Here is a 27,857-nt window from a genome sequence, read left to right as displayed (position 1 = left end):
TGAAATCACATGGTATCTGTCTTTCTCTGACATTTTTCACTAAGCATAATACTCTCACGTCCACCCATGCTGTTGCAAAAGGTAAGATTTCCTTCTTTTTTATGGCTAAGTAGTAGTCCATTGTGTAAATGTACCACACACAGGTTTTTTTATCCTTTCATTTACTGATGGGCACTTGGGCTACTACCAAATCTTGGCTGTTGTAAATAATGTTGCAATGAACATAGGGTGCACATAATCTTTCAAATCAGTGTTTTGGATTTCTTCTAATATATTCCCAGAAGTGAAATTGCTGGGTCATAAGGCAGGGTATTTCTTGAACTTCTTAATTTTAAAATTGCTTGAATAGGTAGGTTGTAGTATAGTAAGGGGGGAAAAGGCCTCCCCCACACACACACACACACACACACACACACACACACACACACACATTTCCAAGGGTTAGGGGACATTTTTATTGCTTTGTTTATGAGACACTGCTTATTTGAACACTGTTTGCAGGCATGGAGAGCTAGGAGGAGGAACAATTACCTAATGATTAAAAGAGATCTTATAAAGAAGGGAATCATGTAGCAGAAGTTGAGAGGAAAACAAGGTGAAAAGTGTGCCAACTGAGTGGGCAGAGTCTTAGAACAAGAAGCAAAAGACACTGCGAAAGCTCTCACATCCTGCGCCTCACAGCAGTGCTAAGGCCTCCCCTGGAAGTCTCACACCATTTCCATCGGCTACTCCTTCCAGATTAAAAAAAAAGAAAAGAGTATTGAAATTATAACAGAGTTCGGGAGTGTCACATAAGTGGAAAGAGTAGTTACTTACAAAACGCCTTTTGCAGGTTCCTGTTCTCTTTTAAGAGCCTCTCAAGTAGGGGGCAGAAAATAAACAGCGATTATTTCTGGATGATGAGACTGCATGACTGTTTTCTGACTTTTGAACTTTTCTAAAATGAATGTATACTAATTGTGGTAGAATACAGAAAAAATAATGTGTTGAAATAATGTCAAAGGACGATTTCTCAGATTTAGCCCTATTTTCCAATTCCCTCTGCTCCCTCTGCCTCCACCCGTGCTGTACTGTCGTTGCTGCACACCCGCAGCTTTCTGGGGGCCTCCCATGACTCAGCCTGCCCAATGATAAGTCCACACAACTAGCAACCCCCACAGACCGGCGCTTATTTATGCCTCCTACATCCTGTTCTATATGGTCCCCTCATCCGTCCTGCCCGTGCAATGCCAACCAGCTTTTCTTCGTTTATTCAAATCAAAAGACTACCCCTGGAGACCCTCCTCTGTTCTCTCAAAGGTACCCTCTTCCTCACAACCCTGCCAAGAGAGCTTTCCTGGACAGGCAGCCCCACTGGTCCTCTCCTCACCACACATGAGAACAGGCGAACACTACATGTAAACACAGAGGCACACTGCCTTACAAAACGCCCACGGCCCCTCCCAGTACACTGCGGATTCTAAGTTGGAGCAGGAGTCCTGCTTGCAGAGCACACTTGGGGGTGGAGGGGGCGGAATCCTGCCAAGAACACTTAGCCCGGCTGAGAGCAGAGACCAAGCAATGCAGAGGCTTTCCCTCCACTCAGAATCTGACTAACAGTGCATCACGCAGTCTGTTCTAAACAGATTCTAGAGACCTAACATATTTACTCTCTAGAGGCCTAACACATCTACTATCTTGTCCTTCACAGGAAAGGTCTGCCGACTCTTGGTTTTAGAGCATAAAACAAATTCTTGTCCAATCAAGCAGAGGCAGCAATGCAAAACCCCAGCCCTCAGATGGCACAGATGTTTCCCCAGCCCCTGCCCCAACCAAAACATCCTACTGACATCCTAGGGCATAGCCACATACACACCTGCTTCAACCTCCTTCTCCAGTCATACGTCGTCTCTATGCAACATCACCTAATTTTGCCTGGTGTAGGATATTGTCCCATCTGCACATTGAAATCCCCACTTGCACCTCCTTCCTTTCAGCCTTCCAGTTTCATCACTGGTGAGAATCCACAGCTTTCATTTGTCTTCCTCTTGGTGGACAGTTCTCCACCAAGATCAGTACACACTGTCTGGCAGTATCTTTTCTGTACTCGCTTCTCCCTAGATTGTGAGCTCTCTGAGGGCAGGGGTCCTGTCACCTTGGACTCCCTTCGTCTTGATGAATAAAAACTTTTCAAGAGAAGTCAAATATAGAATCACTGTGTGAACAGTTTTTCCCTCTGATAATTTGTCTTCAAACTTAAAAATGTTCAACCTAATTTGCCAGAAGACAAACCTACAAACATACATAGATGGAGGTGGAAGTGGGGACAGTGAGGACTAAGCAGAGACCTTAGCAAGGAGTTGACAGAAAAGGTGGGGGACACCCTAAACAGAGGGGCCGTGGGCAATAAAGGTGAGGAGAAGTGCACTGTATCTGGGGATGTTTGTGGGGTGGAGCCCACAGCCCTATCAGGCCAAACGTGTAACAGATTTATCTCAGTGGTAAGAGACAACCCCGGTGGAGTTTGGGCAGAATAGGAATTGGTCAGACAGATCTGCAGTTCAGATCACACTTTTGTGCGCCAGTGTGCAGGACAGACAAGAGGAGCCAGTCTGGAGGTGGTTAGGAGTCTTACCAGTTAGGACACTCCGCCCTGGATAAGGGGTTGGCCACAGCAGTGGTGTAGGGGAGGGGGTGGAATGGGTGTGGGGGGGGGGGGGCTCTGCAAGAGGCAGAATAGGCAGGGCTTGGCAAAAGTGTAAAGTGCCTCCAAAGTTGATCTTCAAATGGCTTTGGCCATTCTGAGACGTCAGACCCTGAACTCTAGAACAAACTGCATTAGACACCGTTAGTTATGAAATATTCAGGTCCCGAATGGAGAGAGAGCCACTCTGAATTTCATAGGCCCATCTGACATTCAATGCTATTAAAGACCTGGATGAGTAATGAACACTCTTCAACATTCTTTTTGTCATTAAAAAAGAAGGCATCTTTGATATTTCTCAAACAGTGACACTGCAGCTGAAAATAACTATGCTAGGGAGAAAGTATTTCTAGGGCTGTCAGTTTTTATAAGGCATTGTCCAACATCTCTTAGACTACAGTTTCTCAAAGTGGACCATGGACTACCTGCACTGGGAACACATGAGGTGTTTATAGAAACTGAAGGTTTTGACCATAAACTACCTAGTCAATCCAACCAGTTAAGAGCAGTTAAAGATAAGCCATAGTGTATTTCAAACACTATATATAGAATCTCAAAATGTAAAATATATTCACTCATATTTTATCATTATACATTTTAAGTTCAAATTTATGATATCTATCTTCATGGTTGTTAAAGTTTAAAAATAATAAACACAAAATTCAGGTGAATGTTTGCAGAGCCTTAGAAACAGACTTGGGAACAAAATGTGAAAACCACAGGTTTTAATTACTTCATTTATACCCACTGAGAAGCCAAAACTGCAAATGCAACCAGGGACCAGCCAGCAATTAATGTCCAGCAACTACCTAATGGGGAGGGACTGTCACATTACAGGTCAATATCTACTGCATTAGAAGATGCCTGGTCAACAGCCTTTCTTTTCACAGCTACCAGGCTCCCCCTAACAAACCTGACAAGTCTGCCACTTCCTGGAACATACACCCAACACCCCTCTCTACCCGTAGGAACTGAGCTCCTAACTGACGTTCACGCTGCAGCTTGCCTTTCTCTGCTGCCTCAGGGATGGCTCTGGAATTAATATCCTGTTTTACTTGTTGCTTATATCTTCACCAAAACATTTTTTTTCTTTCCTGTTCTTAATGCTCCTCTTCCCCCATCCCATCCCAGGAGGGACCCACATGATAACAGTACCGAGACCTGCCATAAATGCCCCTCCAACCTGGCTGCAAGTCTGGCAAGGGGAAGCCCGGGCAGCACAGCCAGCCTGGAGCCTGGCACAGAGAAACAAATACTCTCCAGGGAAAAAACAAAGTCTCTACAGAAATGTTTGAGCAGCAGCAGCACTCAGTCTACTTGACCGATACCTTAGCACCATTGTACTAAAGTTCATAACCATGGTCACCAACACATTCCAACAATGATAAACCCAGACCCAGCCATACCTACAATTCAAATCAGAGACTTTGCTCATTACGCCAGGTGTTTTCCTTAATTGCTTAAGCCTTAAATCTTTCTCAAGTCATCTCAGGAGGGAAGAAAGGACTATGCATTAACTTTTTCTGGTAAGCATTTTATTAATAATAATGTAATCAAATACATTTGTGAAGCATATTAGCATTCATATAACTCTTGCGGTTATTTCACTTATTCCTTACAGAAACACTAACACAAATGCTATCATTTACAAATAAGGAAATGGATCAGAAAAGTTAAATGGCCAAGGGTCACAGAACCTGTCAGTGGCAGAAAAAGGACCTTAAATCAAGCGTTTTGTGTAATACATTCCAGCAGGCTATTCTTAAACTATAAACAAAACCTAAACAAAAGCTGGTATTACTACTTTCTTGCTATTGACTAAGAATCTTGAACAAAACATATTAAAAAGTGTCAACAGAGGCCAAAGATTTCAACCGACCAGTTGTTCCTGCTGGCGTACAGCCATGCTACACGGGAGATGACAGACAAGTGGAGGCTCTGTCCCTGTTGACATCAGCTGCCCATAGGGCATTCAGTATGCAGCCAGGGTGGTGATCCCTGCGTTTTAACTTTTCCTGCCCTCATCCCTTCCAACTTTCTCCTGGGGTCAGGTAAGCGGTGAGGGTGTGGCTCCAAGGTTGTGGAGGCTGCAGTTACACAGAAAGGCTGGTAACAGCAGCAGCCCCCGCAACGTGGAGGTAGGTGAGTAAGACCACGGCAAGGGGAGGGACCATCACAGCTGCCAGACTGTGATTCCCTCCAAATGAACACAGGGCACTGAACTGCCAAGGACTTCACACTCCTTCATGCTTAGGACGTATCACTTGAGCTGTGTATCTCTGGAAATTACTCAAGAAATAGGAAGTTCTTCGCTGTCGAACAAAATTGTTTTTGGTCTGAGCTTTGTGCGTGTGTGAGCACGTGTGTGTGTGTGTGTGTGTGTTTAAGTTAATCCCAGGGAAGTATGTAGATATGATTTGTGACTGATGCTGATTCATATGTAACATGAATCAAATTACTATGCAAACTAAACTTGACCCCACTTATTGAGCACCTATTATGTAAAAAGCACTTTACCAATGCTATGGCTTTAAAGGTATACAGGCTGCAGGAAATGACATTTTCATGGACACTGAAATTTACTAGCACTACAAGAGAAGAAAACAGAGGCTATCACATGTATTAAAGCTTTTCTTCATTATTTGGGAGAAGTCTTTCACGGCCCTCCTATTAAAAGAAAGACTTGGATCTCAGTGCAGGCCTAACCTAAAAATGCTTCTTTCTGCAACTTCTAAGAATATGATAACTTTCCTTAAAAAGCCTGTCTTTTTCCTTAAAGTTGAATAATCCATTCCTGATCACAAAACACCCACTCTTTCTACTCCTTTGGGCCACTGCAGTTGTTTCTCAGCTGTCTAAGCCAAGTGTCTCCTTGAACGATTATTTTGTCTGCCCATCCTGTGTGCAGCTACCCTCCTCCAGCTTCCAGGAAAACAGCTGTCCACGCACTCACTCCACCATCCCACACTCTGCCACCAGGCTTACCTACAGGAGGCAGCTCGGGACAACCAGCAAAGTTTAAATTCCCCAGAACTGACTATAAAGGACACGGTCTCCTAGGGGCTTAAAACGGTAACAGCCGTGTACTGCCTCTCAGGAGTCTGTACATTGACTGGGCAGCCTGTGGCCTTAGTGCTGCGGTCAGATGGTGTCGGGCTGAAATGTCCAAGGCTTCATTTGCCTGTCTGGCACTTTGGAGGGGGTGGCTAGAAAGCTGGATCTGCTCTCTATGAGGCTAACTTGAAATTCTTTACATGGCAGGTGGATCCTAAAAACACACGCTCCAAAAGGCAGAAAGCGGAAGCTGGAGTCCTTAAAGGCTAAATATAGAACTAGCCCCGCATCAGTGCTGAGGCATTCGCAGGCCAGCCCAGACTCAAGGGGAGGGAAAATACAATCTCTCTCTTGATGGGGAGGGAGAGAAACCTCTGCCACCTTCACTCGGCCACAGTCTTCCCATGTTTACTCTAAGAAGGATGTGCCGGCATGAACGCTATGGTCTTAGGGCCAGACCTGAAAGCTGCACTGCAGACATGCAGCCTCCGCTTTGGGCTAAAGTGAAGCACCTTGCAAGTTGGAGCACTCTGAATGGATAAGGCTTTGTCCAACTTGTTATGCGATCACAAAGCCTTATCTACAACACCCAGATGTCAACAACCATACAGCGTGTGCATCCTGGACACAATTGGTCATGCCCAGAAAATGAACAAGAACCCAATAAAAACAGCTTCAACTTCTCTGCCAACTGTTTTGAAAGTAAAGATGAAGTCTAAAGACATGTCTAGAAATCTCTGTGACTCGCTCATGTTCCCGCCTGAGCTGAGGCAAAATACAAGGACAAGAATACAAAATACAAGAATTTTGAGACAAAAACAAAAAGTGGCTTCCAATCATTTTTGAGAGGAAGGTGCCCTTTTGAAATCTCAAAGGTGATATTAGATACTCATTTTTGTTTTGTTTTTTTCATAGAAATTGAGATGATTTATACTTTTTAAGATAACTACTTTATTTTCCCAGGCTCCAAAGACAATGAGTTAATTCAAGTTGTTTACCCCCTCCATGTCAGTTACAATTAGACACGGGGACGTACTCTATGATGTGAATGATCTAGGAAACGCTGAACATTTTTTAAGTCATCATGGACACTAACCCCTTCACTCACTATGCTCTAGTCTAGCCCAATGGTTCTCAACCTTCTAGCCCTTTAAATACAGTTCCTCATGTTGTGACCCAACCATAAAATTATTTTCGTTGCTACTTCATAACTGTAATGTTGCTACTGTTATGAATCGTAATGTAAATATCTGATATGCAGGATGGTCTTAGGCGACCCCTGTGAAAGGGTCATTTGACCGCCAAAGGGGTCGTGACCTGTGGTTCACCGCTGCCTAGCCCCATTGTTTTAGCTCCTCCAACATACCTAACCCTCTTCTTCACAATGCAGACCTCTGTGGGTGCAGTTCCTTCTGCCTAAACTGCCTTCCACCCACACTGCTCCCACAGTTCCCTGCTCATGCATTAGGCCTCCACTGACAGTCAGCTCTTACGAGGGGCTCATCCTGATCATGCTTCTTCAAGCAGTCCTCCCTATTACTTTCGTTGTCTCAGCTTCCTGTTTACTTCCTTTGACATACTAATGAAAATATGTATGCATTAGTATCTTAAAATATTATTTTTTTACTATTCACAATAAATACAAAAGCTGGAACACTGCCTTTTAAGAGCAGTAATATGTATATGTATGTGTTAGTATCTTGAAATAGTATCTTTTTACTATTCATAACTGCAAAGCTGGAACATAAGCCTCCTAAGAGCAATGACCATGTCTCTCTTATTTAATACTTGCATCTCTAGAACAGAACCTGGAATGTAAAAGGAATCAGAAAGGTCACTTGTCCTTTACTGACTTCATGCTTATAAAGGTGGCAACAACATAACCTCTCTGGATTTAATTTATTCTTTTTCATTAAATGAGGGGAGGCTGAATTAAATGTATTAATTTCTGGCCAGTTTTACCACTGAACTGAAGTTTATTTCACAGCTCTTACCTACTGACTGGGGCTTAGGAATAAATATTTCTTTCTATCTACTAAATAACCAGTAAAGATTTTTTTTCTAGTCTCTAATCACTAATGAATTTAATGTTGTAAAATCATCATGCAAATAAAACTAAGTCTGGAAAGAAAAACTATCTATGATCTATATAATAAAAACCTAATATGCCAAGTATCTGGTCGTCCATTCAAACAATCCAAGTGTAATATGCTAATGATATGCTAAGGCCGCTCAACCGCTCGCTGTGAAGTGTACTGACCACCAGGGGGCAGACACTCTGACCGGTAGGTTAGCTTGCTGCTGGGGTCTGGCAGATCGGGACTGAGCTAGACGGGCGTACAAGCCCTGGAGCCCTCTTGCGGTCCCTCCCTAGCTGGCCAACCTCCTGTGTCCCTCCCCGACACCGATCGTTCACCAGTGGGGCCCCTCGACCTGGCCTGCACCCTCTCACAATCTGGGACACCCTGGGGATGTTGGAGAGCCCGTTTCGGCCAGATCCCGCAGGCCAGGCCGAGGGACCCCACTGGACCTTTAATCTTATATAATGTTTTAAGTATCTTAAAAGTGTATAAGAAAAGTCCAGTATGTAAAAAATATCAGAAGTAATGCACTTTTTATATTTTCACGAGTTTGGAATCTATCTCCTAAACCAAAGGGTGATGTCCAATCCACAACAAACTGTAGTCTAGGTTTGAAGCTGTAATTTGCTGACAATCTCATTTCAAGCACATCTAAAATTAGCAACTAATTCTTTACACACACTTTATTAATAGACGCCTGAAATTCAGAGATTAGGGAGAAGCACATTCAGTGAAGGGAGAAAATACACAGAGAAAAACAAAGAGGCATCATTTCAATATAATTATTATCAAACAAACATGATCATCGATGAGGGAAACTACTCGCTCAAGTCCTGCATTTTCATATCCACTCAATAAGCAAAATACAGGATTTGTATGTGCAATCACATCACTGTTGATAAAAAGATTGACCTATAATCAACTGTACATCTTGGTTTATAATTTGGTTTTCATAATTTACAGGGAACTAACAGGTAACTTTTAAATTATGAAACTCTGTTTGAGTTTAATGAAAATTAGAAAGAAATTCTTCAGAAATACATTCAGGGAAAGAAAGAAAGATAATTCAAAAAGTCACCTTGATTTGGCCTTTAATGAGGAGAACAAACCACCAAAGCCTATACAATCCTTTTAACTTAAAGTCCTAAAAATAGAAGTTGCAGACACCTGGTAGCCTAGTGAATCATAAAATCTTTTTTAAGAATACTTTTTATTGATTCACAACCTCCTCCCCCTCCCCCTCCCCATGGTTCTTCCATGCAGTACAGTAGAAAATTCATTAACCCTAAAAGGATAAGGACAAAACCCAGAGAGCAATAAAGAATTAAGATGGACTGAAAATGTGTTTGACGATATAAATTCAGCTGATAGGTTGGCTGTGTATCCAACTCCTAAACATCTGTGAAGAATTTACATCTTCTCCTTCAGAGGGAACAATAATAAAAACAGCTAGCATTTATTAAACACTAATGTGTGCCAGGAACTATGCTAAACAGCTGGAGTATATTATCCCATTAATTCTTTAACTTGAACCTTGTAATAATCTATATGATTCCAGACATGCTTCCAGAGGACAAAGAATGTATAAGAAACAAAGGGATATGGGGGAGAAAGACAAAAGACAGACCATAAGTACTTTATTCAAAAAGACCCAAACCCTCACTCTCAGCCCATTTATTCTCATTTTATAAACAATTCTCACAAGTTTACAGAAATACCTTCTAAATCCTTGTTAGATCAGAAGTAGCTGATTAGAAGCGGGTGGTGGGCTACTATACTGAGAACCACAGTAGGTGGTCATTGATTAGCAAGAGAAAAGAGAAATAAAAAATAAGCAGCTAATGCCTCAAAGATCATGGGCGTCCTGAGAACTTTAATGATGAAGAAAAATCTATTATATAACTTATTCGTCCCTGACAGGATCATTAATAAGTACTTTCTTACACAAAGTACTTATACAACGACCCATGGCTATGAAGGTAACAGTGAGTCAAAAAAATACTGTTGGGATATGCTTTTAGAAAGGCATGAAAGAGCCATAGAGGAGTGTGAGCTACCCTTGGGTAGTCTGCAAGATTCCAGATGGCTATACGAGGCATACCACAGAGAGCGGGTTTGGTTCCAGACCATCACAATAAAGTGAGTTGTCATGATTTTACTCCTGGAGGGTCTTGCCTGCCATTCATTAAAAACAAACAAAAAACCACAACACCTGTGAGGCATAAGCACAGTGAAGCACAACAAAAGAAGGGAGGCCTGTAGTTTACTACTCCCCTGGGCTAGGTTAACAGAAACAGGGGTTTGGGCATCAGGCTACCTGATATCCAAGTTCTGTACCCCTTCCTGTGTGCCCTGTGTCTCCTGTTTCAAAAATGAGACACTGGCTCGGGGAACCTTTCCAGTCCTCTGCATTTTTAATATTTTGCTTTTAATACTCTAAGAAAGAAACCAACTATTACCAAGTCATGAAAAATCTGACAACTGGTCAATATTTTCAAGCAGCAGAGTTTTCAAAAGCCACAAAAATGCACTCAGTTAATATTTCCAGGAGGAAGATGCCTTAGTTAGCTGGAGAAAAAATGGTATTTGCACATAAGATATAACAGGATAGACCGGTCTTGCCAGTCAAGAATTGAAATCCCACTTTCACATACTACTTGCAGCAGGAAACCGAGGAGAAAATTATTTCTTTCATTTCTAAGCTATTTTGGGAGATAAGCTTTTTTCCATACACATTGCAAATATTCAATTGGAACACTGTATCGCTCTTAATGCATAGGTATTGTGCAGACTTACTGACATGGTAACCTATTCTGTGGACTATTGGGCCTCAAAAGGATCCCCAACTTTCAGCAAAAGCCATGGCATAAACAAACAAAATGTGTATTTTTGGGTGATAAAGAAAGAACGTGGAGAATAAGTGTACTAAATCAGTATGTATAGCAAAGTTTATTAACCAAATCAAGATTTAGGTTGTCATTTGCATTAACTTCTTAAACTAGCTGTCAAGCAGAATCCCCTGGGTACCACCTGGGTACCATGTTTTCCCTACCCCCACAATCAATACATGCATTCCTGGCCATGGGTTCCTTTACTGAGCTGGAAAATCAGAATCAGTGAAATTCTTTTTATCCAAGCTGAGCTATCCTTGGCAGATTCTATTCCATTAAAAGTTAACCTAGTAATAGGCAAAAATAGCAATAAATTAAAATAAAGTAAAAAAAAAATCTGATGACCAGTGGTGTGCACTGGGCAGGAAGTTACTACTACTTAATTCTTTTTGCTGTACTGAACCATTTAAACCCCATTCTGAATGCAGGATGAAAAATGAAAGAGGCATTCAATGGGCTTGGAAACACCTTCATGAGCCTGGGACGATTTTCTGCAAGTTGTAAAGCAATGACTTATGAATAAACCTTAGACCTCCTTTCTATAGATAATTACGGTTTAACCTCATCCAGATCTTCAACACAACCTACCCTCCTGGTTCCCTGCCCTCCTTTGCCTCTCTATCTCTTCCCCAACTTCAGCCAACTCTTCCTGCATCTGTTTTGCTTGGCCACGCACCCCAGCATTCCAACACATGCCACCTGGCCACTGAGGGAAGATTGCAACATATTAGGCAAAAGAAGAAACCCGCTCAAAAGGAAAAACCATCTGTAGTGAGGTTCACGTGAGCGGTGATCACTGAGACTGCAGGCCTGGACTCCGTAAGGAAGGTGGCTCTGAACCACTTTGTGCCCTACCCTGTCAAGTGACCCTTTCATGGTTAAGATTTCCATTCCCAGGAGCGCTCCCTCGAATGGAAATTTCGCTCCCCCAAACCCAGACCCTCTGCACAAGCCTTAGTTGGTCAGTTCAAAGAAACGAGGATGAACTGGCTGTGGCCATGTTACAATGCCTACAGGACTTCAGTGCAAAAGCAGGACTAGAATTTAACGCAACAATATAAGGGACATTTTCAGGAGCTGAGACAAAGGAGCACCTATTCCCTTAGCAGAGACCTAAAAATTCTCTCACCATCTCAGGTCTTCTCCATGAACTGAGACTGCCCATCAAAGAAACATGATGAACCAGGGGGAAAAACATGGCCTCAGAAACTGGGAAAATCAGATGCAGAAACCCCTGCTCCCGACAACTCTTTTGAAGGGCCTGCCTCTCTCTAGGGGTGAGGCTTGCAGGATAAATGAGCTATTTTAAAAGCTGTGTATCTGCTTTGTAGCCCACACATTACTCATCAATGGACAATATGCCCTATAATAAATGCAATCTGCAAATCAGAAGCAGACTCCCCGGTGCAAAAACGGCAAAAATAAATCCACCCACGTCCTGGCATGACACAGGCAGCAGAAAGCATCTGAAAGAAACTCGCTTAAGGAGAAAAAAGCTTCTCATTTTCTAGGTACTGCAATGTGAAAATAACAGTCTAAGCCAGCCGTGGGCAAACTACGGCCCACGGGCCGGATCCAGCCCATTTGAAATGAATAAAACTAAAAAAAAAAAGAAGACCGTACCCTTTCATGTAACGATGTTTACTTTGAATTTATATTAGTTCACACAGACACTCCATCCATGCTTTTGTTCCGGCCCTCCGGTCCAGTTTAAGAACCCATTGTGGCCCTCGAGTCAAAAAGTTTGCCCACCCCTGGTAAGCACTAAGGTTAGACTAACTCCTGAGAAAAGTCGATGACTGTCCCTCGTATTTGGAAGAATAATTATGTGGAGGACAGCAGCACTGACCTGAGTCCAGGCTCTGCCACCTCTAAGGTGGCGTGCACTACTCCAATGGCCTCCCCACCCCTGCCTTGCAGTCCCAGTACAGGAGCCAGTGAAGTCCATGAAGTTGCAAATGGAATCACATCACTTGTCTGCACACACCCCTCGTGTGGCCCTCCAAGATCTGCCCATCCTCACGACTGTTCTATCTTCCAAATCTACGCATCTCATCCCTGCGCACCTATCTCAGTCATGTTCACCTCCATGCTGTTCTTCCCATGCTCCAGGCACACTTGAACCTCAGGGCCTTTGCACTGGCTCTTCCTTCTATCGGGAACCATCTGCTCCCAGCATGGCATGGCTTGTTCATTACAACCATCTCAGGGAGACCTTTCTTGGCTTCTCCATGTACAGCCTCAATTGGCAACACTCCTACCCACCTTCCCTGCTATTCTCCATGGCTCTCATTGTCATCTAACACTGCATTTTCACTTATTTATTTTGATCCTCTGTCTCCCCGCTACCAGAATGTAAGCTGCATCAGGACAGAGGTGTTTTTTTGTGTGTGTGTTTATATATATATATATTATTGATTTTCCACAGAGAAGAAGGGAGAGGGATAGAGAGTTAGAAACATCGATGAGAGAGAAACATCGACCAGCTGCCTCCTGCATGCCCCCCAGTGGGGATGTGCCCGCAACCAAGGCACATGCCCTTGACCGGAATCGAACCTGGGACCCTTGAGTCCGCAGGCCGACGCTTTATCCATTGAGCCAAACCGGTTCGGCAAGACAGAGGTTTTTTGTTTTTGCTTACTGCTATATTCCCAGAACTAAGAATGGTGTCTAGCAAGCAATACGTACTTAATGAATTCAGTTAATAAATGTTTATCATCTCATCCACTAGCAACATCACAAATGATTTTAATCAGTCTCCAGGAAGCCCAACTGGGAATTCCACCCATTTGTTCCAGCAGCAAAAGAGTTCCAGTTATGAAAACTAGGGAGGTTTTAGAAAAGTATAAATAAATTATGAGTCAGAGACACATAACCATCTCCTTCACTCCATTATCAGTTTTCTACAAAATACCCCAAAGGCCCTGGAATGGAGGTCACTCACACCTGGGCACCTCAACATTCTTGGGTTAGATCAGAAGCTTGCTGAGAGCAGTAAACCATTAAACCCTCATCTGACATCAATATCTGTCTTTCATTTGTGTGTGATGCCCCTTTTCTCAATAAAAAGGATCAGCTCCATGGGAATAGATAGTTCCTATATCCCCCAAACTCCAGGCATCCGTCACAAGTTCCACATCTGTGTGTAAGGTAAAATATCTCTACCAAGAAATAGTATACCACTTGTTCAGGGCACCCCTTGTCCCAGACTGAAGTCTCAGTTCCTTGGGAACTGTCTCAGTTCTACTTTAACTCTTAAGGTACCTCTTAAAGTGACATTACCTCTTTTCTTAAGATAACAGGTCTTTATTTAAAGTGCAATAAGATTTTAGGCTACTTGATTTTAAGAAATAAGGACAATTTCCTATAAATTATAAATGAAGTTCCAAGTAAAATGGAAATCTAAACTCATGGGATTAACACCTAACAATTAGAATAAAAACATTTCAAAGTGCTTAACTATGTGAGGCTAGAGTTTTCATAAGCAAGAAAATAATGATATTCAAAACTCAATTCATCTATGTATTGGCTGAAAAGAAAATGTCAAGTTCTAAATTCTGGGTGACAAATACTGAAGGAAAGATTAAGGGAGCATTTCTTGTCCAAAAGATCTAACGGCTTACATGTGGATATAACTGCACTTTGCCAAATTATTTTAACAGTAGCCAGTAATCTTAAAGGAACTTCTTTCCATCTACCTGCTCTTTGTAATGGTATGGAGAGTAAACCTACCCGAAAAGCAGAAAATAAAAACCTGTTTTTAAAGGTTTCTGCTTAGAAGTATAACTTCTTCTGGGTTAATTCTAATATTTCAAAACAAGAATTTTAGTAGCTATAATTTATTGTTTTTAAATTCTTAAATGGATGAAAATCTAAGTCACACCTATGGATACTACCACCAGCAATTGGAATATACTATTTTCAACCACAACTTCTCCCAACTTTATGCATGTATAGTCCTAAACCATTTTCATAATGTAAAAGGTACAAAGTGGTGCAACTTGTCTTTATTGTTAATCCCTTTTTGTGATTCACCTCCGTACATCTACTTCCCAGTGCAAAGGTCCAAGAATCGGGAGATTGGGGAAGCTCAGCATTTTCTTGTGTTTATGCAAACTTTTGTAACATAGACACGAATCTGTTAGTAAAAATATATGAGTAGACTTAAAGACACTGAGAAAATATACTGATGAGAAAAACCATATTAATCACTGAGGAAAACATTTGTTGTTTCCTTGAGTTAATTTTTCTCATGGTTCATAAATTTAATATGTTTACATAGCTAAATCTGTCCATCTTTTTTTGTTTTTCTTTTTCTCATTCCAGGGTCAGGAATATATCATCCTTCACAGATCTGATACTCATTTTTTATTGTTGTTGTTTTTACTGCTTCGTTTACTGAAACATTTTCTATGAAATTATTTAAATAGTCTATATTTAGATAGATTTGATAAATCTTGAACTTACTTTAATGCTTGGTTTAGGTTTTAGATCCAACCAATACTATGCATTTTATTTAAATACTGTATCCACATAAACGAGAATATGCTTAATTTGAATGGTTGGAATGTGGGTTATTTTCCTTATTTGATTTGTTGTTAAATGCAAAAGTGTAGATAAGTATATATGACTAATATAACATTTCCCATATCAGAATGCAGAGCAAGGATTTTCTGATGTAATGCCATTTCAAATAGAAAGACATGCAAAGAAATGCTTAGCTATTTATTTCTTCAGCTCTTGTTCAGGATAAAGCCTCCACTGCATATATAAACACCTAACAGAGCCAACCCCTGTAAAGCAAGCTTACTCGTCTGTGTTTGACTTATGGCCCTCCAGAATGATATTACAATGAAGGTGACAGGCATCTGTTTAATTCCCGCCACCACCACTCAATGGCAGGAATTTTCCTGGTATCTCTTTGTCCTTGGTCTGGCATGGGCAGGTGTTCACAGACCAGCTCTGTAGAAGGCAGGTAAGGAAGAAATTCATTCAACTCCCCATGTGATGGAAAGAGAGGAATTATTCATGCCAATAACCACATCCCAAAACTCTTCAACAACATTTCACATTAACAAAAATTTGTTGAAACTTACTAATCATAATCAATGAAATTCCTGGGCAAATATAGCAACCACATCACTGGCAGTCACTACTCCCTTCAGTCTTCCAAACAAGGCCCCTCCCACTGACCCACTGAGACAAATCCTGGCCATCTTTCCAGATGCGGTTCCAATCTTTCCCTCCATGACATCACTCCTGTCCACCATGACCCACAGTGCCCCATCCCATGTGTAAGCACTCTGTCACCCGCTGCCTGGGTTGGGTATCAGCACTTTCATAATGCCCGCTATCATGAGTTAATGCTTCCACTGGGCATGCCTCATCTCAGCTGTCCTGTCTGCTGAACCAGTTCTCCAGATAAGACTTTCCAACCTTTGATGTTTCAAATGTCAAGAAGTATAGTGCTTTACACGCAGTATTATTAAAAAATACTATTTCACACGTGTGAGAGAAAACGAATATTCTCTGTAATTGCAAAAATAATGCTCAGTTTCCTTACCTTTAAACGGAAAGGAATTGGCCTATATTAACTGCAACTAAAACTCAAAGCTCTACACACTTATAAACATAAAATTTAAACATGACTCCTGCACACATTAGCTGGAGAAGAAGACCAGCCTGTAGAAGGGGCATCTCTTGCTGATACAATTTCAGCCAAAGGTGCAGGCAGGCCCGTGGGCACACTATACTTTGTTCTTTGCCATACCATCTGGCCACCCTAATGACTCATGCTAATGAGTACAATATAGCATCAGGATTTTTTCAAAAAGCACAGTTTCTCCTACAATAAGAGGTTAAATCAACTTAAATATTAAAACTACATTAAGATGTTTAAATTCTATTACAACTTAGTATCTCTTTTTTTATTCAAGTGGAAAAGCACGATCAATAAGTACATATGGGACAGATACTGAGCTGAAGGCAACGATAACACAAAAGCACCCCAGAGTCACACTGTTAGCATGCACATTCACTCAGGCTAACTTTTTCAGGAAATTAACCGGGAGTGGTTAGCTCTTACCTCCTGCCCTGAAACACTCCTTGCTTTGAAAAGGTACTATGTGTTTTGGTTGGGGCTTAATCACACATTTCAATACTTCTGCTCCAGCTCAACTTTTCTTGTTCAACTCAATTTTTAAAATCTGGACCAAAGCAGCTTTTTTCCCTCCTTTGAGAGTTAACTATCTAGTCATGTATTTTAAAAGAATGTAAAAAAAAAAAAAAAAGATTCTCAAGAAGTATGGTTTATTATTAAGCTATAAAAAGTCTCCCAAGAAAATGAAGAGTTATGACATATGTGGGCCACAGGAAAAGAAACTGTAAATCTATCCAACTATTTGTATCATCAAATACTTAATATGCCTAGTAAGGTCCCTACCCCATCTCAGTCCCCCACTCCCAAAAGAGGTAAACAGCATAATGAGAGATTATAGGTTGAACGTTACTGGGGAGCTAAAAGCCTCTCGACTCTCCCTGAACTATAAAAACTAAGTCACAAAGGAAGGCTGCACGAATTCTGAGGACCTGTGAGAGGCCAATTTCCTAGGGGTAACTCTAATCTCTCCCTCCCTGGAGGAACTTCCTCACTTTCTGCTTACTCAGTAGTATATGGCACAACACTTAATAGACACAGGATGGTTTCAAAGAATAGGCAGTCAGGGCAGGCACTTAAAGGAACTGACAAAGTATTTGATCACTAAGTGTAGCAACAACAGTCAAACTAGAGAAAAGAGGGCCCTTTCCAACTCAATTTATGATCATTTCATGACCTTTCCCTTCACTTGAAGCACTTTATTCAAAAGTGTAAGAACAGTCCATGGTTCTAAAATGACCAGGGTATAATAAGCAGGCTTCTTGAAATTCAATCTATGCCATCCTCCATCCTGAAAGCTCAGCTTCCTGTGAAAACGTGGTGATGCCTGGAGACCACCAACGTGTCTCTTCAGGACAGCACGAATCAGGAGCGCCATCCAAGATTTACTGAGGCCCACTCATGTCAGAGCACCTGTCTCACTTATTATTTTTTTATATTCCTTTGTATCCTGGATCACCCAAGTAAGCCACAGTGGAATGATAAACAAGAGATTAAAGAGGAAACTCCACTGAGGTCATTATACATCCTTATGCTTACTGAGTCAGGATTATTTCTAAAAGGCCCAGGAAAAATAATCACAGACCTCTTACAATACGAAATATCTTAGCAAATATTTTCAACACTCTATCCCTTTAGACCTTTTAAATCTTTAAACTGGAGCTGGGTGTACACTGCAGGTGGACTGCCGAGTGGGTCTCTCTAATACAGGACATGGAATATTATGCTGCCTGGTGTGAATGAAGGGGCCTGAATGATCGCAGACTAAACCTCTGAAGAATCGCTAGCCAATTCTGGATTGGTTTCCCAAGCTTCTTCTGGCATTTACAATGGAAACTTCAATACTGTATTTGTGCATTAGGATCCAGTTTCAACACCATCCATGAATTTCCTGATTTTCCCTCATTATTACAAATGTCTTGGAAGTATCATTAAGAGTTTTAAAAAGTTCAATGTATTTAGGACAGTAATCTATCTCAGCAGTAATAATATGCAGTTAATTATTTTTAGTTTAAAAATCTGCTTGGTTATTTTCAAGTTACACAAATACATTACCACTTAGATTAGCCTCAATTAGTTTTAAACCATGAACTCTACAAAGAAAACCAATATTTATTAAATTCTAACATGGACTAAACTTCTTCTGGTTTTGTGAACTTTCATGTACAGATAACAATTTTCATATTAACATGTGTTACAAAATTATAGATTTATTTCAATGCTTAGGAACTCTGCCTCTGGGCTTAGTCAAGTGAAGCGGCTGCGGCATTTATGAAAATCCTCTAAAAGGCAGTATCTAATAAGGGCTCTTCCCAAATTCTGCCCTCATTTGTAAGTTACTCAGGGAGGGAATTTTATACAGGTGACATTAGACTGATGAAGCCTCAGCCTATAAGAAGTAAAAGTAAACTTAATCACTGGAACCATTATAGCAAATTACATGGTAAAATTATAGCATGTCAGATACACCACCGGAAGTAAACGTTTCAGTTTCAAAACTCAATACAGCAAATACAAGTGAAGATCCTTTGCTACAACACATAGCTCATGAATTAATTCAAGTTTTGGGGGGGAGGCTGCATCATCACAGAGCAGTGTTAGGGCTCTGTGGTGCTGATTATCCAACAGACAAATACTCAGTACCAATGAGACAACATTAGACATCACGGCTAGTTATTCAAGCAAACATTTCCAGATAGGCCTCAAATTCATGTTGCCCTGTGTCTAATGCCATGCTGATCAAAAATTGGTTGTTCACAATTAACCTCATTATCTTCCTCGGAGAAAGATTTATATATTATAGATATTTGGTTAAGAAGGAAAAAACCAACATGAACACCAATCAGGTACGTCCACATACACTACACATTTAAATCTCACTGTAAACCTATGAGATGGACATTTCTATGCTCATTTTTCAGTTATGAGGCAGTATACTCAGAGAGGGCACCTAACTACCCCAGGACACGTCAGTCAACTGCCAAACCGGCTCTGCGGATCTCCAAAGATGCTTCCTTCTCTCCATTAGGCTGCAAGGCACCAGGTGGAGTTACCACTTCCAAAATTTTCAACAAAAATGTCCCATCACAGGAAGCATTAAACTACATGTTTGAGGGGAGGGGGAATTACACGAGTTTTTTAATTGTGCAAAGATATAGTGTTAAAATTCCCATTATACATAAAGTGATATGACAGTATCTTATGTAATAATAGATAAACATGTAAATTAACCATCCCTCCGCTATGCTCACCAGACAATCCAGAGAGTATGCAAATTAACCCAACAAAGATGACAGTTAATTTGCATACATAGGGGCGAAGCTGTGGAGCGAAGACTATAGGCTCAGTCCGGAGCCGCCACGAAGACTGAAGGCTCCGTCCGGAGCGAAGGCCTGGGTCCCGGGTGTCGAAGGAAATCCGGTGCCGGCAACCAGGGGAAGGAAAGGCCTATTGCACGAATCTCTTTGTGCAACCGGCCTCTAGTATTAGTTATAACTAATGACAATATCACATACCTTCACCTGGAACAGGAAAGGGGCTATTTTACAAGGTTGTTGGGAAGGCTGAGTGAGAGGATGCTTCTGCAATGGATAATTATATAGACTAATGAAGTAAATGAAGGCACTTTTCAAATGTTGACTGCTACAGAAACCTGAGCTCTCACTACAAGTCCTGTGTCTGGATGTGAAAACACACATCAGTGTTAACACTGTGCACTGCCTACATAGTTCAGTACATCCCTGAAAACAGTTATAAAATTTTGTTACATAATATTGGGGCATTCTCATATATGACCACAGCAAGAGAAAGTACTATTATATGGAAGGGAGGAAAACTTTACAGAATCCAATCAGAAACTGACTCAGTAAAAGGAATACTAGCTTTTTTCTTATCCATTACAATGTGTTTTTCAGTAAAAGGTGGTTTAGATGTATATTCATAGAATTATTTTTTTAGGGTAAAAGAGAGATACCAATACCGTCAAAATTCTTCTGCATAGTAAAATCACCCTTTTCTAAGAGAGTCAAACTAAAATTCCTCTCAAATAAAAACAGTTTGGCATATTCCTTTGTGTTCAGGAAAATGAATTTTTAATTACAAAAGATACTACATTACTTCTATGAAGTGTATGTGCATTGAGGGGGCACAGGGAAAAGCACAGAGGAAGTAAAGAAGGAACACTCCCTTCCCCTATAAATAGACGTGGTGGATGTTAGGATGCGTCTTTGCCTTCCATGGGCTCTCCTCCCTCTGTTTACATTACGAACTCTGTGTCAGCAAGAAACTGAGAGTCTGTGAAACTTTCCAAGTACCTAGTGTAAAGTTCATACACAGTGGGCCTTAAACACTTATTACAATAATGAGATTCATACTGGCTCCCGAAGCTCGTAAAATGCAGAGCTTCACATGTTATTACGCATGAAACTGTGTTGAAGGGGGCATAAATGCTGGTAAACAGTGATTCAACTTCCTTGGAATAACTCTAATGTAGTCAAGAAGCTCATAATGAGACCAAATAACTCAAAAACCTCTTTCAGAAAGTAACTATTAATAATGCCACAAATTGAATGAAAGTTCGCAGGCTTCTTCAATACTGTAACCGATGACTGTAAGAACCAATTCTATTTTACTGGGAGTGTGGGACCGAGTGGAAAATCTGTCGGCAACAGGGGTTTGTTCCCATGTATTTTTTTCTAGGAATCTAGCTGGTTAACATTTTTTGGAGTCATGTTGCATTTTAGATTTTTTTCATGACAGAATGTTTGGAGGCACAAACTGAGAAAAGCACTCAAAAAGTTAACCTTGGAAAAAGGTCTAAGGCATAGATTATGAAATACGAGTACTTTCGTCAAAAAAGTCCTGAGTGATTTTCCCAAACAAGATTTCTGACATCATTCAAAAACCAGACTGCAATAGAGTTTAGTTAATTTTTCATGTAAACTAATCATGGAATGCCCTTCTGGCCAAAGCAGCAGATATGTGAAACATCAAAAAAGCTTGCTGGCAGCCAGACCATAGACGCCCTAGTGAATGTTTTCCCTCAAGATAAATAAGGCCATGGCAGCTGCTGCCTCCACTTCACACCCCTGCCCGTATGAAACACGTACAAAGTGTTGAATGGAGCAGGCAGTTTCATTATGGGAGGAGGTTTGTTTCTGCTTCTTAAAGGAAAATGTTTTGGCTTAAAAGAAAACCAGCTTTGTACCAACCATTTACAAAGGTATGTATGTGTACAAAAATACACCTTGAAAATGAAAACTACCATATGCTGGACAGAATGTATTCTCCAGAAAGAGCTCTTGATTCTAGAACTTAAATTCCCAAATGCGAAGAAATTCATTTTCCACTAATTTAAATTTTTCCTCCCAAGCAAGTTGCGACAGCCCTTATATGTAAGGTATACATAATTTTTACTATTTTCTATTTATGTTGTAATTACATTAGAAACTTCAAGGCAAATGAGACTTTAATTATATAAATCCATTTCTCCTTGATATCTAACTGCAAAAATAATTTTAACACTTTGGTAATATAATTGAACAGTTATCAAAACTTTAGAAAATGCATTTTGCTTGTCAATTGTCCTGTGTTTGGAACTGTGCTGCCCAACAAAGCCTCTCCCTGCCATGATGGGTGAAGGTTAAAGGCTATTCTAATATCAAAATTCTATTGACATCTGAACCACTGTATAAAAATGGTATCAGTCCAGACCAAGAAAAAGCACTTCAACATTGCCTAATAATGGGGTTAGAGATAATAAAAGGGCTATATGGAAGAGATAAGAAGAAACAGTTACATAATACCAAGAAAAAGATAATATTTGTATTTAGTATCTGATAACCTTTTCAAAGTGGTGAATACCAATGATAGAGCAGTGATAAAGTTCACTTGAATGGCCAAAAATATTTCTCAACTTAAAGCATAAAAGATGATTCCATTCTACAGTAATACTCAGCCATCCACTTTGAAAAGTCACAATTCACAGTGGAAACTCACTCAGAAAGTCCTCCAGATATTTCATAATCATATCTTCAAACCAGTAATCACATGAAATTCAAGGGGAAAATTCCAATTCAAAATATAAGGAGTTTGTTCTCCTAAAAAAACACGTAACAGCTAAACTAATGATTACTAGTAAAAGAAAGCTCACGGATAAAACTTTTCATCCTGTTATAAACTATGAGAGCTGCAGAGTCATCATTTGCCTAGTGGGGTTAGCAGCTGTTTTTCTGTACTCCATTTCACTGAAAAGGAGCAAGCAAGAACATATGAGCAATAAAGGCCAAACTCTGTTCTAGAGCATCTGTTTCCACAGCTGGAGAGAGAACACTTACTATTCTATGTACAGCATCCCAGCTTAGACACTGGAGTGGGCAGTGTTAAGTTGCAGGCCTCGAAATCTGACCATTAACCAGCCCCCAGTCAGTTTCACCTAGCTGAGACCCAACAGCCCATCTGGTTCAAAAATGCATTTCTTACTGTCCCCCTCTTGTTCAGTATTTATGGGACCCAAATAAAGAGGATAAATGCTAATAACTAGTGTCAACCCTCTACAGCAAAAATGCCATCCAGAAGAACTGCTCACATTTTACATACACTTTAGTTTTGGGTGATATTCTCTTGCCTGTATTAGAACTACTGTAAAAGAGAAGTGCTGTCAGGCTATATTTGCAGGCAGCTTTTAAAGGCACTTCCAACATCAACGTGTTGGGGCCTGGCAGATTAAAGTAATACATTTTTAAATGCTTTTATGCATAAGGGGAAATGGGGGAGGGGGGGTTGGATTTTCAAAACTGAGTTGTTGGAGGTTGAGGACATAAAGAAAAGATATTTTTTGAAATGCTAACAAGTTTCATGGACCTCTACCAAACACCGGAGCACAAATCAGCTCCCACAAGTCGGCCCAACTTCAGTTACACTGCCCCAAGCTGGGAAACTCCCGGGGGGAATAGGATGAAGTTTATTTTAATTGCGCTGCGGAGTAAGCTTTCTGGGCTTGAATTAGTCCTTTAGGTCCCTCACATGGAAACACAAGCTAACTTACCGGTGCTCCAGCCAAGGTGGAGCCAGAGCTGGTGTCTGTACTCTCCTTGGGATCCTCATGAGATTCCTCGGGTCCGCGAGTCACAAGAATTCTGAAATGCTGCTGCCCTGCATTTTGGTCTTGCCTGATCTTAAACGTGCAGCCCTGACCCTGTGGCGTCCTTTCCACGGAATTCGTCCTGTGGATTTCGGGAGCCACCCTGCGGCCCCGAGGCGGCGTCTCCGGGTGTCCCAAGTGGCCCCGATCTTCCATGGGGCTGTTGTGCTCTGCTCGGGGCTGTGTGGGGTACGAGGTGCTCCTCTCAAGCCGGATACGGGGGTACCGCACCAACCTGTCCCCCTTCGTGCCCGTGAACCCAAAGTTGAAGTCACCACCCATACCCGGCGCGCCTGGTGGCGGCTGCTGCAGCTGGAAGACAAAGCACCGCTTCCCAGAACTTCCAGAAGCATCTGGAACGTGCTGCAGGGACCAGCGCCTGGGCTCTGGAGTTGAAGAGCTGCACAGTCCATCGGCCCCGAAAGGCGGCGTCAGCCTCACCTGGCGCATGTCGGCGCTGGAGGCTCGGTGCTGGATCCGGAGCCCGCCACCCTTGGGTCCCCGAGGCTCGGGCTCCTCACGGCCATCCGCAGGGACAGGACTCCGTGCTAGGTGGCCACACATGCCGTTCACGTGGGGGCCTACACCCCTGGTGGCCCTGGGTGGAGAGTTCTCCGGGGTCAGGGACTTGGGGGGCTCCGTACAGCGGCCCAGAGACACTGACCCTGCGTCGCTGTCTAGACCCTCGGGTGGCCCGCACGTGTCCGGGGCCCCGTCGGCCGCTTTGCGCTGCAGCGAGATCTGCATGGACGAGCTGCGCGTGGGCCGCGCGTCCATGGGGCTCAGGAGCTGCGGGATGAACATGGACGTGCTGCGCTTGAGCGCGCCCACCGCTTCCTGCAGGCCTCCGTCCTCCGTGCGGTGGGCACAGGGGTGAGGGCCGCTCCTGCGCGGCAGGGTGTGGAATGCCATGAAAAAGTCGTCTTCTCTCTCCTGGTCGAGGATCTCTGATTCAGGGGCCGTGTTGCTGCGACTGGAGCCAAAATGAAACCGAAGCCGATGGGCCATGGTGCCCAGGGGGGCAGGGAGGGAGAGGACGAGCGGCCACAACACGCCCGGCACTGCCAGAAGTCAAAAACCGAAGACACAAACTCCAAGAAAAAGCGTCCCATCTGCCAAACCTTTAGCACTGCGGCACCGAGAGCGACAGATAGCAGAAATAACCCAAGTGGCAAGCAGCATTCCAGGCATGATTGGATAAGAGCAAAAAGCTCTCATCCACACTGTGACAGAGGGTAGGATGGCCAGAAGCACATGACCGCCGTCTCCCCCTCCAATGCCAGCCTGTGGACTTAGTGGAGTTTTCTCCCTCTCGTGCTCTCTCTCTCTCTCTCTCTCTCTCTTTTTTTAAACAGCAAGAGCCCAAAACACCACCTTCCCAGCTGCTGCTATTTTCCATCAGACAGGAGTGGCCCCAGCAGGGAGCTCTCACAGCTGACTGGGGCAGCAGACACACTCCGAGCCACGCGGCTATAAATCTACCCGCATCACACTCACAGGACAGTTCTTTCCGAACGCAGCAGGCACTGGGCGCCCTAACCACGCGAGACCTGGCACTAAAAACACCAGCGCACACGGCACTTCCCCACCTCCCCGCAGGACCGAATGACGACCAGCAAAAATGCCTTGGCTCTAGGAAAACCCTTTCACAAGCCTCGGAGGTTACGTTCCTGTTATTTATGATATCACCACACTACCCGCATGGAATGCAAACTAATAAAAGGTACTATAAATACAGTTACACACCCCACAGAATTAGTGTCCCTTTAATGCTAAATAATTAGACCGTGATCTACAAGTCACAAAATAGCTAAGGGCAAGGGGCACGAATATTCACACCGCCAGTTAGTGGTCCGCCTCCTGTTACTATAACCCTTTTCAGTTAGAAGGGAGGGGTGTGTGTGTGTGTGTGTGTGTGTGTGTGTGTGTGTGTGTGTGTGTGTGTGTGTGTGTGTAACTCTCACACAATATGCTGTCAGAGAGGGAAGTACCAGAGAAAAGGGACCCAGCTGGAGAAAACATTTCTCTCATATGCCAGATAAGGGGAAAAAACAATTACCCGCCCCCCTCAACAAAAGGAAGGAAAATTGAAGAAGGGAGAACATGTGCTTTTCGTAGTAAGTTAACTTAAATACCATACAGAAAAAAAGCTGCCCAGAGCCAACTTTTCTGGTGAGAAGTCAGCAATATTAACATGGTTGGGATACTAGCATGGAATCTTGCTATTTCTGCGAAGGGCCAAAAAGGAGCTAAAAAAGAAAAGTAAAGGTCCACATTAAAAAAACTGTAATCAGATTTGTAAAATTGGATATATTCTGGGTGTTTTAAATGAACTATTTTCCATGATCCAGAAACATTGGTTATTTAACAAAGAGGTTTATTTAGGAAGGAGTATAAAAAAAAATAGGAGGGGAAAATACTAAGCTGCAAAAAGTGAAAAAAAGTTTATTTTAAAATCCGCAAAGCATGACTTTGTCAACAGCCCTAGAGATGAGGGTATGAGGGATTAAACCTGTGTTTACATACATGCAAACCTGTTTTCTAAAGGCATGTGTTTTAAATGCTAGAAATGATCTCTATGAGAGAAATGGAAGCTAGTTTGTTTAGTGCTAAAACTGCCAAGTTCTGCCCTAGCTGGTTTGGCTCAGTGGCTAGACTAGAGCGTCAGCCTGTGGACTGAAGGGTCCTGGGTTCGATTCCGGCCAAGGGCACATGGTTGTGGGCTTGATTCCCCAGTGTGGGGCATGCAGGAGGCAGCCGGTCGATGATTCTCTCTCATTACTGATGTTTCTCTCTCTCCCTCTCCCTTCCTCTCTGAAATCAATAAAAATCTAAAACAAACAAACAATCATAAAAAAAACTGCCAAGTACCACCATGGTCATGTATTATTCTCTTAGCTGGATTAATGGCCAAAGAGAAAAACACCAGCAGTGACAACAACACTACAGATGGCCTGGAGCAAAATTAGGTATTAATATAATCAAATGGTTTTTCAGATAAAGTTTGTATTCACACAGGATTTCTTAGAGCTCTGAATTCAAAGCCCTTAAGGGTTTGGAAGTATATTTGGGCCCCATGGCATGGTCATCTCAACAAGTCACTGTGTTAGATAATGGGAATGAGAAACAAATTTGTTAAATTTCTCTTAATAAAGAAAATTAAGTCATGAATTAAACACATCTGACAGGCAATTTTTCCTCAAATTTGACCCTGTCTTCACCTTAAAGAAGTGTTACTATACGCAATAAATGAGTATGCATCTGTGACTCCAGGGACAACTGTCATTTTGCTGAGCACTGCCTAATTCACAGTCTTTGCTGGATGAGAGAGGGGGTTCTAAGACCTCCACCCTCAGCAGACTCTCCCATTCAATTTAAAAAGAAAATAATTTCAGACACACAGCAAAACTGATTTAGTTATGTAGTACAACTAATTATCACCCAAGGTAAAAAAAAAAGGGCTGAGTTCCATGCAAAGCCACCAATAACCTAAATACATTTTTAATAGAACAGATATCAGTAGGGTAGGCCAGAATATGTTGGTTCTCTAATTTGGAAAATAATAGCAAGCATAGATTAGAAACACAACCAAATTCTATAATCAGGGTGAAGAGCCTGGTTATTTGCCACCACTGGCCTGAGACAAGGGGAACAGCAGTTTCTACCAGGGCACTGCCGACTGCCGTGTCTAAATCATGCCTGGGCTCTAGACCTCACCTCTCTCAACGGCAAGGTCAGGGAGGTAAGCCAGTTGTGTTATAAGGCTTCTCCAGACCAAATATTCTAATCTCAAGCTATTTAAAAACTGATTCAGTTGAATTCTACATCAGGAACACTTCATAAGAACATCCATTTTAACAAGCCCCCAACAAAACAAAACAAAACAAAACAAAACAAAACAAAACAAAACAAAACAAAACAAAACAAAACAAAACACAAGTTTCAGAGAAAGTAAATTTAAGTGACAACTGACTACACTGAATTATATAATACCTCTTCTGAGAGTACCTTAAAAGCTGGCACACAGCCGGGCCAGTGTGGCTCAATGGTTGAGCGTCGACCCCTGAACCAGGAGGTTGCGGTTCGATTCCCAGTCAGGGCACATGCCTGGGTTGTGGGCTTGATCCCCAGCAAGGGGTATGCAGGAGGCAGCTGATCAATGATTCTCTCTCATCATTGATGTTTCTATATCTCTCTCCCTCTCCATCTCTGAAATCAATAAAAAAAAATATTTTTTAAAGCGCTGGCGCATAACTGAAAGTTCATTTTCATAGCTGGAACAGTTGACTCACAGGTACTTGATGTTTACATTCTAATTAGGTAACTGGCAAAATCTTTCAAGCCAGATTTG

The 27,857-nt window shown here is 42.0% G+C and overlaps 1 protein-coding gene across 10 annotated transcripts in view; it reads right to left on the bottom strand.

The window, feature by feature from the left end:
• The window catches only part of NEDD4L (NEDD4 like E3 ubiquitin protein ligase), a 303,889-nt gene that overhangs the window by 92,079 nt on the left and 183,953 nt on the right, over positions 1-27,857 (bottom strand). For 2 of the 10 annotated variants that reach the window (XM_059706197.1, XM_059706199.1), the window contains exon 1: positions 23,411-24,575. The exons of 4 other annotated variants lie outside the window; for them this stretch is intronic. In XM_059706197.1, coding sequence (XP_059562180.1) covers positions 23,411-24,514 — 1,104 coding nt within the window. In that variant the 5' untranslated portion in view covers positions 24,515-24,575. Of the gene's footprint in view, positions 1-23,410; positions 24,581-27,857 lie in introns of those variants that run through there. 4 more of the 10 variants (XM_059706196.1, XM_059706198.1, XR_009454097.1 and 1 more) reach the window with 3 other exon arrangements.

Source organism: Myotis daubentonii, chromosome 8 (genome assembly GCF_963259705.1).
Source record: "Myotis daubentonii chromosome 8, mMyoDau2.1, whole genome shotgun sequence".
In the NCBI taxonomy this organism is placed as follows: domain Eukaryota; kingdom Metazoa; phylum Chordata; class Mammalia; order Chiroptera; family Vespertilionidae; genus Myotis; species Myotis daubentonii.
Note: the sequence above shows the minus strand (reverse complement) of the source record. Positions and strands in the feature narration are given on the sequence as shown.